This window comes from Pantherophis guttatus, chromosome 1 (assembly GCF_059756535.1).
Source record: "Pantherophis guttatus breed Tessera chromosome 1, ASM5975653v1, whole genome shotgun sequence".
In the NCBI taxonomy this organism is placed as follows: Eukaryota; Metazoa; Chordata; class Lepidosauria; order Squamata; family Colubridae; genus Pantherophis; species Pantherophis guttatus.
The window spans coordinates 342,802,460-342,819,493 of record NC_142063.1 but is presented as its reverse complement, the minus strand read 5'-3'; the positions used below and the strand labels follow the sequence as shown (position 1 = coordinate 342,819,493).

Sequence of the window (17,034 nt, the reverse complement as noted above, 5' to 3'; positions counted from 1 at the left end):
TTCTACCTACCTTTACTCCCGGTTTGCAATGGGGCTGCGCGTGCGCTGTTCTGCACATGCGCAGAAGCATTTTGATGACGTCGGGGTCGGTGGGCGGAGCTTCTCGCTGGTTTTACTACCTGTTCTATAGAACCGGTGTGAACTGGGGCAGCCCACCACTGCATGAGATGCTGCAACTGTTCTAAATACATGATATATTTGTTTATATAATATAGAATACAAAAAGATGAAAGCAAATAGTAGGAAAAATGAGGGAAAGGAGAAATGTAGAAACGGGAGAAAGGGCGTTGACTTGTGATTGCCTCTGGTGCAGTACAGGTATCTTATAAGACAGGGTCTTATTTTCGGGGAAACATGGTACCAACTTGATATAATAGAATCAGTGGTAAAATCCAATTTTTTTTTACTACTGGTTCTGTGGGCATGGCTTGGTGGGCGTGACGTGGCTTGGTGGGCATGGCAGGGGAAGGATACTGCAAAATCCCCATTCCCTCCCCACTCCTGGGAGAAGGATATTGCAAAATCTCCATTCCCACTCCACTCTGGGGACAGCCAAAGGCGGTATTTGCCAGTTCTTCAAACTACTCAAAATTTCCGCTACCGGTTCTCCGAACTACTCAAAATTTCCGCTACCGGTTCTCCGAACTACTCAAAATTTCCGCTACCAGTTCTCCGAACTACTCAAAATTTCCGCTACCGGTTCTCCAGAACCTGTCAGAACCTGCTGGATTTCACCCCTGAATAGAATGCTTTTGTTGGTAAAAAGACAAAACAGTCCCAGTCAACTTTAAAACTCTGAGCTTGCTTATCTTTGGGTAAAGCCAGAAATCTGGATTTCATTTTTTTTGAGAGGGTCACTCTTACGCATGATGCGTGAGAGTTGAGTCCGTTTCGGCTGAGCTGAAAGCCCCAAGCTCCAAAATATATTGCGTCTTAAGCCCCAATAAATGGCAAAACAGTTCACAATCACAGTTTTGACATCACAGTTGGGAATTCTGTCCAATAAACAGATGTTCCAGTCTAAAAATGGTAATTGCAAAATGGGCACGGCTGAAGATAAATAATATTTCTCTTTTTTTGGTCAAAAAGGCCAAGTTGTTTGTGCCCCTTTTACAGCAAAGGAGCGGTTAAAAAAAATGTGTATATGGGTTTGACCCTTATAATAATATTAGTTTACTTTATTGTCATTGCATTTTGTGCAACGAAATTAAATGCCATCTTCAGTGTACATCATACGTGAGAAAACTATAAAAATAAAACAATAACACACATCCTACACATTCTATATACTATTGAATTGGAAACCCCTGATACTAATATGGCAATAATATAGGTTTCACCCCAGTGTTTTTTCAGCCTTGGGAACTTTTAAGATACGTGGACTTCAACTCCCAGCATCCCCCAGCCATGTGATGCTTGTTGTAGCATCCCTGTGGTCGCATCCCAGGGTCATGTGATCCCCTTTTGTGACCTCCTGACAAGCAAAGTCAATGGGGAAGCCAGATTCACTTAACGACGGTGTTACTAGCTTAACACGTGCAGTGATTCACTTAACAACCATGGCAAGAAAATGGGGCAAAACTCACTTAGCAACATAAATTTTGGGTTCAATTGTGGTCGTAAGTTGAGGACTACCTATGTAAGAGTGTATTTTACCTGAATATCATCTGCTGGAGTTTATGCTACCTATGAAGTGTCTTTTAAAGAACTGTGTGCAAAACACTACATATAGCAATTTATCCCACTATACCTCTTTTCAAAGGATTTGAAATAATGCTTTTATTTCAAAAGTGGTTCCTTGATTATTATTTTTTTCCTTCAGCTAAGAGGAAAAAAATAGTTTGATTAATCTAATGCACACATGAGTCAGTTCAAAACAAGAAGTACCATTTTTTTCCCGGCGATTAAAAGATAATTTTCAGCTAATCAGTGAGGTGGCCCTCTCTCATTAAAAGAAAATGCCTCTTAGATTCATTAAAACTCCTAGAATTGTGCCCTAAACTCACACTTTTACCAACTAGTCTCCAAAGAGATCAACTGAATATCGTGGACTTCATCTTAAAATGGTACTTATTGTAGCGGGAGAGAAAACTCTTTTAAAATGCAAGCATAATAACCCAATAAGTCACCCTTTCCAACAGGGCAGAAAATTGCTTTTCCTAATTATTGCATATATTGCATGAACCAATTAGATTTTTTTTTATTTAAGCCTCATGTTCTGTGATTTGGCTTGCAGATGGTTATTGATTTTTGCTTTCATCAGTTACTGGAGTCTAAAAAAAAACCTGGACTATGACTTGAAGAAAGTTTTAAGAATTTGAAGGACATTTTGTCAAATGAATGCACTATTTGTGCACTGTTCCTAAAATATATCAGAATTTGCTGTACTCTGCAAACATATTTACTGCCGAGAAGGCATGGAATAATAACAAGAGCAGTGGATTGGTAATGTGTTGGGTGTATTATTAATGTTGGGTCAATTCTTAGTGACCAGATAAGCTAAATTTTCTCCATGACAGTTGTTAATTTAGTAACATATTTGTTAAGCGAATCTGGCTTCCCCATTGTCGCAAAAAGTGATCACATGACCCCAAAACACTGCAACCGTCATAAATATGAGTCAGTTGCCAAGCTGTCAAAATTTTGATCATGTGACCACGGGGATACTGCCATGGTCATAAGTCACTTTTTTTCAGTGATGTTGTAACTTTCAATGGTCACTAAATGAATGGTTGTAAGTCACTGCAGTGATTCGCTTAATGGGCACAGCAAAAATGTCTTAAAATCAAGTGTGACTCACTTAACAACGGCCTTGCTTAGCAATTGAAGTTCCAGTCTCCATTGTGGTCATAAGTCAAGGACTACCTGTAGGCAGAGAGAGATCAGGCAGGCACTGATTCCTTCCGCAGGATATCAAAGTACTTAAAAGCATGTCTCAGTTTTATGTATGAAAGACATTTGGTTTGGTTTAGTGGTTAAGGCTCAGCTAGAAAGCAAGAGATTGTGAGTTCAAGTCCTACCTGTGAAAGCCAGCTGGGAGACTTTGGGCCAGGAGATGAAAAGTTCTAGTCCTGCCTTAGGCATGGAAACCAGCTGGGTGACTTTGGGCCAATCACCAGGAGATGGAGAATTCTAGTTCTGCTTTAGGCATGAAAACCAGCTGGGTGACTTTGGGCCAATCACCAGGAGATGGAGAATTCTAGTTCTGCTTTAGGCATGAAAACCAGATGGATGACTTTATTTATTTATTTATTTATTGCAATTTATATGCCGCCTTTCTCCCTAGGGACTCAAGGCGGCTTACAAAATGACAACTTCAATACAAATCACAATACAATACAAAATTAAAATCAATAACCCAGTTAAAAAACGATTTAAAATTATACCAGTGTACCCCCAAACGGATCAGTTGAGTTGACGAAAGAGCCACGTCTTCAGCTCGCGACGGAAGGAAAGAAGGTCGGGGGCTGTCCTGAGCTCAGTGGGCAATCCATTCCAGAGGGTCGGGGCTCCCACAGAGAACGGCCTCCCCCTGGGGGTCGTCAGCCGACATTGTTTGGCCGACGGCATCCTGAGGAGGCCGACTCTGTGAGAGCGCACAGGACGATGGGAGAACGGCTGGAGATGGTCCTGCAAGTACCCTGGGCCTAAGCCATGAAGGGCTTTATAGGTGAGCACCAGCACCTTGAAACGTATCCAGAGTGCCACCAGTACCACTTTGACCCAATCACCAGGAGATGGAGAGTTCTAGTTCCGCTTTAGGCATGAAAACCAGCTAGGTGACTTCAGGCCACTCACTCTCTTTCAACCCAACCCACTTCACAGGCTTATTGTTGTTGTGGGGAAAATAGGAGGAAGATGCGTTGGATATGTTTTCTGCCTTGAGTTATTGATAAAATAATAAAGGGATACAAAGGAAAGAAAGAAAGAGAGAGAGAGAGAGAAAGAAAGGAAGGTGGGAAGGAAGAAAGCAAGAAGGAAAGAAAGCAAAGGAGAGAAAGAAAGAAAAAGAAAGAAAGCAAGAAGGAAAGAAAGCAAGAAAGGGAAAGAGAGAGAGAGAGAGAGAAAGAAAAAGAAAGGAAGGAAGGAAGAAAGCAAGAAGGAAAGAAAGCAAGAAAGGGAAAGAGAGAGAGAGAGAAAGAAAGAAAGAAGGAAAAAAGCAAGAAGGAAAGAAAGAAAGAAAGAAAGAAAGAAAGAAAGAAAGAAAGAAAGAAAGAAAGTTAAATCAAGAATGGAGGACCACATTTTGAGTCCCAGAAGAGTGAATAGTGCTTTTTTAAAGTCCCTTTTTTAGACAATAGAACCATCCATGCTCTATTTTATCTAACAAGTCCACCCCAAACCTTGGAGGGGGAACAGTCAGTCCTTCCCCACCCAAGGAGTTTTGGGAGCTGGAAGCCGGATGTATTTTGACCTCTCTGTGTGTTTTGTCCAGCACAAAAAAAGCTGCAGTCTACGTCAGCAAATTCTCAGGCATAGTTTTCTTTTTTAAAAAAATACAAAACAAAACAAAACAGTTTCTAGTCCTTAAGGATGCAAATGGTGCCTTAGAGCTTATGATAAGCAGATGTGGAATTATACCGTCCTGTTTGTACATTTATGGTAAGTTTCAAGTTGACTAAAAAAAAAAAAACCAACCAGCTTTCCGAAGTTGAGTTAAAGCTGGCATCGCACCCGGCCTCCACTTGGCAGCAAACTTTCGCGACTTTTCGCAGTAGCCTAGTGGAGAAAAAAAAATTAATCCCACGGGTACCGTAAACTGCTGGTGTGGATCAAAATTCAGAAATCTCCTCCATAAAGTTTGGGTGGAGAAAAGTGGGGGAGAGAGAGAGGGAATGTCTTTAATGCTTTCAGGGAAAGCATTAGGCAGCCCATTTGTCCAGAATGGTATAAGGTCTCCTGCCTGAGCAGGGGGTTGGACTAGAAGACCTCTAAGGTCCCTCCCAACCCTGTTATTCTATATTTTGTAAATAAAAATGCCCAATGATCTTCTCAAGGGCAAGGTCTCCTGCCTTGGACTAGAAGACCTCCAAGGTCCCATCCGAACTCTGTTATTCTGTTAAAATAGCTTTTCGGAAATTTCCTTTATCACGTTTAAGAGGAGAGAAGGGGAGAGAGGCAGTGGTGAAATATTACCGGTTTGCACCGGTTCGACCAAACCGGTAGTGCTGCCGCCCTGTGATTTGGTGAACTGGTAGCGGCAGCAGCGCAAGGGTCCGCCCACCCACCTGGACGTCGTTACTTCCTGGTTTTAACCAGGAAGTAACCTGTTTTTGACCCTCTGTGCATGCACAGAAGGTCCAAAATTGCATGTGATGCGCAAAAACGCCCCATCATCTTCTCAAGAGCAGGAATGGCCACTGATTGAAACGCTGCCCTCTTAGATGTTGGCACTATAGAAATATATTGAGTAATTTTTTATTAAATTGTTATAAAATGGATTTACAAGGGATAATAGAGGCATATGAAAAAATATACCTGATGCTAAAAAGTGTGCGTGAAACTATAAAGAACAATAAGGAGACGACAAGGGCAGGGGTGAAATCCAGCAGGTTCTGACAGGTTCTGGAGAACCGGTAGCGGAAATTTTGAGTAGTTCGGAGAATGGGAAATACCACCTCTGGCTGGCCCCAGAATGGGGTGGGAATGGAGATTTTGCAATATCCTTTCCCCAGGAGTGGGGAGGGAATGGGGATTTTGCAGTATCCTTCCCCTGGAGTGGGGTGAGAATGGAGATTTTGCAATATCCTTTCCCCAGGAGTGGGGTCGGAATGGAGATTTTGCAGTATCCTTCCCCTGCCACGCACACCAAGCCATGCCCACAGAACCGGTAGTAAAAAAATTTGGATTTCACCACTGGACAAGGGGATTGTTTAAAGACACGGAAATGAATGTAGAAGTCACGAAAAGAGGAACACGATATGCAAGAAATAGATGAGAAATTAGAAGAAGCAGTGGAGGGGAAAAAATCAAAATGAGACACAAGAAGCTAAAAATAAAGAAGAGAAAGGATATATAAGTAGGAATCAATTAGATAACTCCTTAAAAGCTTATAATAGAATAGAGAGAAAAGAGAAAAATCTGTTCAAAAAAAGAGAAAGATTTAGAGGAAAAAAAAGAAAACTCTCTTTTTAAAAAAAGGAAGTCTTGTTGATGGGTGTCCTAATAATACAGCAGAAAGAGACATTCCCAGAAGGGAATATTCAGTAGGCACAAAAATATCAAAAAGAGCTACAAGATTCCAAGAGTAAGAGAGATAAAAGACTGACTAAAAAGTCAATAAATGATGGAATTTTAAAAAGGTTAAGAGATGATGAATATTGAGGAAATATATTAATAAAATGGGAAAATACAAATAGGGAAAATAGTAGTATATGTATTAATAGATAATACAACTTATTATAACTAAAAATTAAGTTAAGATTAGTAGGTGGAAATTTAGGATTAGGTAATTTAATTGTAGTATTAACATTAATAGTGTGTTAAAGTATATTGTGAATTTAAAATATTAAGGATTAGAAATTGTGGGGATTTTGAGATACGCTCCCGGGATTGATTAAATATTGTTAATATTTGGCTTTATTAGTAATCCTACACATTTGTAACATTGAAGTTATGGTGGAATAATGAGTAATTCTTAAAATATTAAATATTAGTAATTTAGTAGGGGACAGTAAATACATGGCGCAAAGAAATGTTATCTATGTTTAAACGAATTGATGGGAAAAATTATAAAGAATGATGATGAGAGAATAGCATTGTTGAAGTTGGAAGATTAGAACTACAGATACTTATTTGTGTTGTTATCGTTAGCGTTGTTTAAAAAAGATTTAACCCCGCCAACACGCTGTCCACAAAATATGTAATTTAATTTCTATAGCCACCCATCTCAGCAAGGACATCGATTTAACCAAAGGCAGGATATAAATAAATAATAATTGCGTAAATGGAAAAATAAATAAATAAATAAAACTTTTCGCTGCTTCTCACTAATATTTTATTTTGCTTTGCTTTGCTTTGCTTTATTATTTTAATTTCTAAAGCCACCTTTCTCAGCAAAAGGCAGGAAGGACATTGTTAGAAGCCATTAATCTGTGAAAGGTAGAACATATATATAAATGCATAAATGCATAAATAAATGCATAAGCACATAGGTAAATGATAGATAGATAGATAGATAGATAGATAGATAGATAGATAGATAGATAGATATACATACTGTGAATAGAATAGAATAGAATAGAATAGGAAAGGGAATAGAATAGAATAGAATAGAATAGAATAGAATAGAATAGAATAGAATAGAATAGAATAGAATTCTTTATTGGCCAAGTGTGATTGGACACACAAGGAATTTGTTTTTGGTGCAGATGCTCTCAGTGTACATAAAGAAAAAATAGAATATATTCGTCAAGAATCACAAGATACAACGCTTAGTGATAGTCATAGGATACTAATAAGCAATCAAATCATACTAGGAAACAATAAAAACAATGTAAGTTGTAAAGATACAAGCAACATGGATATAGCCATAAGTGGGAAGAGCTAGATAGAAAGAAAAGAAAAGAAAAGAAAGAAAAAGGAAAGAAAAAGAGATAGAGAGCTAGAGAAAGAAAGAAAGAAAGAAAGAAGAAAGAAAGAAAGAAAGAAAGAAAGAAAGAAAGAAAGAAAGAAAGAAAGAAAGAAAGAAAGAAAGAAAAACTAACTCTTGGCTGCTCCTCACCAATTTACTTACTTACTTACCTATTTATCTATAAACTATTTGGTCATAAGCTGAGGACTATCTGTATAAGAACTTTAGGTTAATATACAAATTTCAAAGAGGCAGCAGAAGAACATTATGTATGGAAGTCAAAATTTGAAGTCTGGGAATACGGTTTCTCGATCACCACCACAAAAACTTTTAATAACCTTTGATTGTTGGAAAAGGTGCTACCATACCTTAACTCGGCTCTTCTCTTACAATGAAGGGAAGGAGATATGAGCAGAAATACCCGGAAGGTGTAAAATCAGATTATTTTCAACATTTCCTCTCCTGACTATAGAGAGGGCCATGTTATCTAGATATTCTGATTTGGAATAGTAAAACAGCATCTGAAATGGGAAGGTGCAACGTTCCAATGTATTCTTTTAATTTCCCAGAGTTCCAAATACATAAGAAAAGTTTTTTAAAAAGCACCTGGAGTTTTTCTCTTTTCTGTTTAATTGTATTGTCATTTTTTTTCCCTTTATTCATTTGGCTAAAATTGTTGTGGTAATCATAGCTATAGATCAGGGGTCAGCAACCCGCGGCTCTGGAGCCGCATGTGGCTCTTTCATCCCTCTGCTGCGGCTCCCTGTCTCTGGTCGGCTCTACAATTGATAGGGCTTTCGGTTAGGACAGGTAGAGGAAAAAAGACGCCATGCTAGGAGGAGACTCTATGGTGGGGGAACCGGACTTCCGGTCGGCTCCAGAATTGAATGTGGGGCTTCCGGTTAGGACCTTTGTGGCTCTTTGAGTATTTAAGGTTGCCGACCCCTGCTATAGATGGAGTTATTGCAAGAGTGGGCAATTAATTTTCCCAAGGGGTCGCAGGAGAAACTGGGGCTGTTGTGGAGGACTGAACCAATAGGACCAACACACTACAAATAATTCTACAAATAATTCTCAACTTACAACAGTTCATTTAGTGACTATTCAAAGTTACGACGTCACTGAAAAAAGGGACTTATGACCATTTTACACAGTTACAAGCTTTGTAACATGATTCCCACAATCATATGATCAAACTTCAGCTGCTTGGCAACCGATTCATACTTATGACCGTTGCTGTGTCCTGAGATTGTGTGATCCCCTTTTGCGACCTTTTGACAAGCAAAGTAAACAGGGAAGCCAGATTCACTTAACAACCAGGTTACTACCTTATCAACGGCAGTGATTCACTTAACAGCTGTGGTGAGAAAGGTTGTAAAATGGGGCAAAGCTCACTTAACAAAGGTCTCACTTAACAACATAAATTTGGGGCTCGATTGTGGTCATAAGTCGAGGACTATCTGTACTGCAAAGGGGTGTAAGCCCGCACGTACGCACACATATGTAAATTGAAAAAAAAAATAACAGTCATCTTCAAGATAAAAGCAATGCAGTTCTATTGCATTGATGGCATAGACTTATTTATATTTGATTTCTAATTTCAATTGATCTCATGCTGGCTGGATAGAAGCAGTCAAAAGAACAAATGCCCATGTCTGAATTAATCTATTGTTTTAGGTTCCTGTCTTAAGTGCTTCAATATTGAGAGATTGCATAGATAGGTTTTCCAAATTAAGATTGCATTTCTGTGCAAACTTACCTGGGGAAAAAATGAATTAGGTTTATCTTTGGCGAGACATATTTCTATAAATATGTTTTTCCATGATTGCAGAACTTTTCATGCTATTTAGCGTTTGCAGCAGAACAAGTTCCATATATATATATATATATATATATATATATATATATATATATATATACAGGTTTTATGTGTATTTCTCTTTAGCCAGGTTCTACCTACATAAACCAAGATATTATGCAGCCCTAGTTCAGTGAAATCACAATTCACTAGTTTCTGGGCTTTTTTTCTTCTGGCAGCCAGCAGACCCTTTGCTGCCCATTGGGAGACTAAGATAGATCTATTTCGGCCTTATAAGGGTAGTAAAAAAATTTGAAACCCACCACTGCTCCCTCCCACATGCTGGGGTAGACCAGGTGCCTTGATAGAAAAACACTTTATATATCTCTATCTCTATCTCTATCTCTATCTCTATCTCTATCTCTATCTCTATCTCTATCTCTATCTCTATCTCTATCTCTATCTCTACATCTACATCTACATCTACATCTACATCTACATCTACATCTACATCTACATCTACATCTACATCTATGTAGGTCTTTGATTATTCGGGTTTTCTCCCGCGTAAAATTGGAAGTGTCTTGGCGACATTTCGACGAAGTCCCATTCGTCATCTTCAGGCTGGTGTCTTCGGCTTCGTGCTTCTAGGAGCAATGTGTGACCGCTTCTAGAAGCACGAAGCCGAAGACACCAGCCTGAAGATGACGAATGGGACTTCGTCAAAACGTCGCCAAGACACTTCCAATTTCACGCGGGAGAAAACCCGAATAACCAAAGACCTACATACAAACAACCGCGAAAACCTCAGAAAACATCTATATCTATATCTATATCTATATCTATATCTATATCTATATCTATCTATCTATCTATCTATCTATCTATCTATCTATCTATCTATCTAACTATCTATCTATCTCCAAGTTTTTTCACAAAATTCAAATGGCCTTTCCCCCCCACAATCTTGTGAGAGATCTGGTTGCATTGATGTCTTCTACGAAATTGCTATATTTTGAACGTGTTTTGACTAGTCTTTGTATTTCCTAGCAGGCCTCAGTTGTTTCTGAACAGATGCTCAAAATATTATATTGTGAAATAAAATCAGGATTGCCCTGACAAATTATTTTGGCAGGTAGGATAGAAAACAGCCAAGCAACATGGTTTCATTTTGTAACAGGAAGAACGATCCAATTTAATTACAGTGTTCTAGTCCATATGACGAAGAGAGAGGGAAGATGAGTCACTCGTCCAATTAAGCATATGTTAGGAAAAGTATTGACGCAATCCATAAATTATTTTATTGACGGACAGTCCTTGACTCTACGATGATTATTGAGCCCAAAAATTTCTGTTGCTAAGCGTGATAATTGTTACGTGAGTTTCGCCCTATTTTATGACCTTTCTTGCAATAGTTGTTAAGGGAATCACTGCAGTTGTTATGTTAGTAACCCCGGTTGTTAAGTGAATCTGGCTCCCCCATTGTTCTTTGCCTGTCAGAAGGTCACAAAACAGAATCACGTGACTCCGGGATATGGCAACCGTCATAATTGCTGCTGTGAGTGAGTTGGCGGCGATATAAATTTTCCAAATAAAAAATAAATAAAAAAATAAATATGCTGAGCATCTGAATTTTGATCACGTGACCACGGGGGATTCTGCAACGGTCGTAAAAGTGAAAACTGGCCCTACCTACGTTACTTTTTTCAGTGCGGTTGTAACTTCGAACGGTCGCTAAATGAGCTGTGGTAAGTCGAGGACTAGCTATATTGTAAATGTGTGATTGTTGCCAAGGATCACATGACCACAAGGCCACTGTGATGGACGTAAGTGTGAGGACTGGTCCTAATTCACTTTATTGAGCTGCCTCACGATTTCAAACACGTCACTACAAGTATGGTCATAATAGAATGGAATAATGGAGTTGAAAGGGACCTTGGAGGTCTTCTAGTCCAACCCCCTGCTTAGGCAGGAAACCCTACACCACTTCAGACAAATGGTTATCCAACATCTTATAAACTTCAAGTGTTGAAGCATTCACAACTTCTGGAGGCAAGCTGTTCCACTGGTTAATTGTTCTCCCTGTCAGGAAATTTCTCCTTAGTTCTAGGTTGCTTCTCTCCATGATAAGTTTCCATCCGTTGCTTCTTGTCCTGCCCTAATTCAAGGACTACTACCTATACTGACCCAGAAAAATAACTTTCTTCCAATGCAAACGTTTTGTATGTCCTTCAAAAAATGGTGGCACGAAAGGCAGGATAAGCAGGATTGTATTCTGCAAGTTAGATTCTCAGAACCGCTTCTCGGCCTCCAAGAATCTACCAATTAAAATGGAATCCTCAAAGACTGGCTGAGGAATTCTGGGAGCTGAAGTCCGCCTGCCCTAAAGTTGCTGTGGTTGAGAAACGAGGATTTAAATCTGTTTGCTGCCGGTCTTCACCAGGACACGATCTCTCCTGTAACCGCAGGGATGCTTCAACAAGCTGGGGAATGCTGAGAGTTGAAGTCCACCTATCTTAAAAGTTCCCAAGGTTGAAAAACACTAGAGTCAAACCGATATTATTACTATATTATTATAATAAGGGTTAAAAGCCATATTATTAAGCAGACATTTTTTTTCTAATCCACTCCCTTGCTCTTAAGGGCACAACAGTGTTTCAAACAATATCTATTTATCTATTTATCTATTTATCTGTCTATCTGTCTATCTATCTATCTATCTATCTATCTATCTATCTATCTATCTATCAATCTATATATGAGTCATTTACCAAATGTCTGATTTTTTGATCATGTCATTTACCAACAATTAATCAGTGGAACTACTTGCCTCCAGAAGTTGTAAATGCTCCAACACTGGAAGTTTTTAAGAAGAGATTGGATTACCATTTGTTTCCTGCCTAAGCAGGGGGTTGGACTAGAAGACCTCCAAGGTCCCTTCCAACTCTGTTTATTCTATTCTATTCTATTCTATTCTATTCTATTCTATTCTATTCTATTCTATTCTATTCTATTCTATTTATTTAATTTTTATACCGCCCTTCTCCCGAAGGACTCAGGGCAGTGAACAGTCAAAATAAACATATATATATATAATGTGAATAGAAGCAATAGATAATAATTAAGTCAATTTGGCTTATCAGTTAAGTTAGGATCATTCAGAATAAAATTTACACAATCTACTCTACTCTACTCTACTCTACTCTACTCTACTCTATATATCTAATTTTTTTTATCATAGAAATGCTTCAACAGCTGTAAGTGTGAAAAACGGTCCTAAGTCACTTTTTCAGTGCCGTTGTAACTTCAAAAGGTCACTAAACGAACTGTTGTAAGTCGAGGACTACTTGTATCATGGGGCTTAAAAAAGAAAAAAAAAGTCAAAGTTACTGCTTTTAGCTTTCTTAGCCGGAGGGCGTTTCCTTTGCTGATATTTTACGTTGCATTTAAAATTTATAATCCTGATTTTTTAATTTTTTTTTTTTTTTAATGTAGCTGTTTTCTCTTATGGGTCCCAGCCAAGCCGCTAAGGACTGGGCAGGATATACAGTTACTAAGCAAATAAATCGACGAAGGGTTTGATGTGGGTGGGAAACTGCCTGCAGTATTTATGGGAATGGAGTGGGGAAGGTTTTACTGGATTCCCAGGAAACCCAGCTGTAATTGCTCACAACTGTGGTGCAAACGAAGAAAGCAATTGTTGGTCGGACAGCTTTGCATTTCTCTTGATTTTTCTAGCACCGGGGGAAAAAAAATGAAATATACGAGAGTAGAGCTACAGGTAATCCTTGACTTCTAGGGCCACAAGCGAGCCCAAAATTCCCGTTGCTAAGTGAGACAGTCGTGAAGTGACTTGGGCCCCATTTTACGACCTTGTTTGCCAGAGTTGTTAAGCAAATCACTGCAGTCGATAAGTTAGTAACATGGTTGTTAAGTGAATCGGGCTTCCCCGTTAACTTTGCTGGTCAGACGGTCGCAAAAATGGGATCACGTGATCCCTGGGCGGTACACTGCATCCGTCCTAAAGCATCCGTCAGCTTCCAAGCATCTGAATTTTGATCGTGTGACCATGGGGAGGCTGCAATGGTCGTAAGTGTGGAAAAATAGTCCTAATTCACTTTTTCTTTCAAGTGCCAGTGTAATTTCAAACGGTCACTAAACGATCGGTTGTAAGTTGAGGACTACTCCACGACTGCTCACTTAGGGACCATTTGAAGTTCTGACGGACCTCCTCAGAGATACCTACGACTTGGTTTTAAAGTCGTCCTCCCCCCCCTCCAGATCAGGGGCCTCCAACCTTGGCAACTTTAAACCTGGCGGACTTCAACTCCCAGAATTCCCCAGCTACCATTCCTTTAAACCTGGAGGACTTCAACTCCCAGAATTCCCCAGCCAGCTTTGCTTTAAGCCTGGAGGACTTTAAGCCTGGAGGACTTCAGCTCTCAGAATTCTGGGAGTTGAAGTCTGCCAGGCTTAAAGTTGCCAAGGTTGGAGACCCCTGCTCCAGATCACGTGATCCGATCTGGTTGCTTGGCAACCAGCCATCATTTATCGCTCTTTGCCGCGTTCTAAGCAGCTGAATTTTGATCATGTGACCGTGGGAAGGCTACAATGGTCGTTAAGTGTGAAAACTGGTTGTAAGTCACTTTTTTCAGTGCTGTTGTAACTTCGAACTGTTGTCCCCAATTTGGGTCTGAGCCTGGTGCCAAGGCCAATGAAGGATGCCAGACACGAGGTGCAGGTTTTGATTGCTTTTTATTGGGGTACCCCAAGGAAAAGGGCTCCTGGGCAAAATGCCAAGAGAGCCAAGAACAAAGGATTAAGAAAACTTTATACATTTTCAGTAAAGGACAAGGTGGGACGAGGCCGTATAATAAGAAATATCATCTAATAAACATTTTAGTAATAATTCTACAATTTGTTCTATTGGTCTCTAGCTGTCCCTATTCCTAAACCGTGGCTAATGAATGTCCCAGGAGTTATCTAATACACATTTTATTTGCTGCAGACCATCTCTATTCCTAACGTTTAGCTGAGGTCTGCAAGTTGCCTAACTCTTCGTTACTTTTATCAGCTTTCTGACGATCCAGAATTGTTACAAGCGTTACACGTGCATATTTCTTGTGAATAAGCAGTCTTTGTTCTTGCCAGACAGACTCCACAATTACAGGTTTCCTGATTTACTTTCATCTGTGCATGACCTTGCTTTATTTTAGCAGACAGCCATCAGAACGGTCACTAAATGAACTGTTGTTTAGTCTGACGAGGCTGACCCATTTTCCCATCTCATTCTTTCTCCTTCCAGGGAATCCCACTGCCTACTTTTGGGGGACTTTTTCCTTACCCATATACTTACATGGCGGCTGCAGCTGCCGCAGCCTCTGCCATGCCGGTGACCAGTGCCACCACCGCCAGCTCGCTTTCCCGGAACCCGTTCCTGAGCAGCGCTCGACCTCGCCCGCGGTTCAACCCTTACCAGATCCCGGTGGCCATCCCTCCCAGCACCAGCCTCCTAACCACCGGGTTGCCTGCCGGTTTGAACGCCGGCGCGGAAGCCTCCAAGCCCGGGAACAGTCGGGAATCGAGTCCTCTTTCGGATCTGCCCGTCCCGAAAGCCAGCACCCAGCGGGCGTCTCTGTCCCCCAAGCCATCTTTGAAAGAGTCCATGAACGAGTTGCAAAACATCCAGAGACTGGTCAGTGGTTTGGAGACCCAAAGGGAAGTATCCCCTAGTAGGAATTCCCCCAAGTCGACAGTTCACGGAAGCAGCCAACCTCCTAGAGCTTAGGAGTGGCTGGGAAAGAGATGTGTACAGCACACAGCATATAAATATTTATTTTTTAAGAAAAAGAGAGGAGATTGAGAGGGGTCGGAGTCTAGAGGCATCAGTAGCTTGGCATCCTACTAGAGGCGCAAGCAGAGCCGAAGGCCAAGCAGGAGGCAGGGAAAGCATGTAGGAAGGCCGTTGCTAACCAGGTTTTCGAACTCACGCTGTGATCTCAACAGCCTACCCATATCTTATCTGTTTTTGGGCCCAGGATCGAGCAGAAGAGGTCCATTTTAAGCCAAATGCATCTCTAAAATGGCCGCCAGAGAAGAAGATGGCGTCTTAGTTCACCTCCAAATTATTTTGGAAAAACCCTTGGCACTTTTCTTCCTCTGAGAATTGAATTTTGAAACGCAAACTATGCCGTAGGACTCGGCTCTCCGATGCTAGGAAAACGGGGAAGAGGAAAGCTTTTTTTGCCAAGCTCTAAATGTTAGGAAATTGGGTTCATTATTAGCCAGAGGAGGTGAGTGACGTATTCACAAGGGTCTCGAAGGCCACCAGAAAAGAAAAAGAAAAAAAAAAGCAAAATAAACATGAACTCTTTCCACTTCCCAACTTTCAGAGTTGGCACAATCCACGTGTGACTTCGGATCTTTCTGTTTGGGGATTTTCTCTCTGCAGTATCAGAAAATTTAAAGTGAAAAAGGAAAAAAAAAAAAAGAAACATAATATTTATGGAATAAAATGGTAATTTCTGTAAATAAGCTATAACGAATCCCCCCCCAAATATGCAAAAATTGGTATTAATTTATTTAGAGTTGTACATTGGAGTGTACATAATTAGAGTTTAACTCATGTTTGATTGTTTTCTTTCTTTTTTTTTCATTTTACGTGAACGTACATATATTGTAAATGAAGATCTGTTTCAGAGGTCCCTGGGGAGGGGTCAAAAACCAGGTAGGCGTGGCCAGGGCGGTGCCGTCCAAGCCCTGCCCACTTTCCCACATGACATCGAAGGGGCGGGGCTTTGAACGGAAGGGCGGAGCAACCATCCATGAATTTTATTTTTTTGACCTGCCACAGACTTCCCTGCTTGTTTAACTCTTCGTGAACGGAAGAAAAATTTTGTTCTGTATCTAAAAAAAAAAAAAAAACGAGGAAAAATGTTTACCCCGTCTGTTGGAAGACAATCATTATTTTTAGATCCGGCTAAAAAGGCCAGGAGACGATCAAATCCTTCAAAAGGAACTCGACAGGGAAATATATACGACGTTCTCCTTATATATAGTTCAAAGAACGGTGAATAATGAGTGAATGATTTAAAAAAAAAAACTTTTACAGTGCGGGGTATTCAAAGAGAAAAAAAAAAAACAGTACAGGAAGATTTTTATTTTTCACTCCAGTGGGGGTGAGGGAGAAAGAATACCAGAAACCTTTAAAACTATATGAAAATTTAAAATATCACATGGAGGGTGTGCTGTATATTGTTTTTTTTTTTTTTAATGGCATCATTAGAAATGTGCTGGTTATTCAGGTATCTTCTCGGTTCGATTTTTTGGGATGAGTCCTCTCACAACTTTCAATAAAAAAAAAATATTCAAAGAGTTTTCTTCCTCTTTGGTTTTTCTCTCTTTATTTTTTTCAACCTGGGACCTGGAAATGGAGGTGGGGGTGTCAGTTCGAATCCTCATGAGCCACGGGGGGTGGGGGTGGGGGGGACAGACCTTTGAAATGGCAAATCTTTGGGGAGGGTTTGGTTGTGCAGCCCCACGCTTTTTTCCTTGCCGTGATGGACCACGTCACCTCTGCAACTCCCGAAGCCAGCATCTCTTCTTGGTTCAGCTGGAACAAACCCAGCTGGATTGTAGAGGTGGGGCAGGTAGGTAATTCCAA

The 17,034-nt window shown here is 40.2% G+C and overlaps 1 protein-coding gene across 1 annotated transcript in view; it reads left to right on the top strand.

Moving 5' to 3' along the window:
- Positions 1 to 16,745, top strand: part of TBX2 (T-box transcription factor 2) — a 59,771-nt gene extending 43,026 nt beyond the window's left edge. The window contains exon 7 of the mRNA XM_087890105.1: positions 14,677 to 16,745. Within this exon, the coding sequence (XP_087746231.1) occupies positions 14,677 to 15,159 (483 nt within the window). The 3' untranslated portion in view covers positions 15,160 to 16,745. The remainder of the gene's footprint in view (positions 1 to 14,676) is intronic.
- Positions 16,746 to 17,034: the final 289 nt, after the last annotated feature.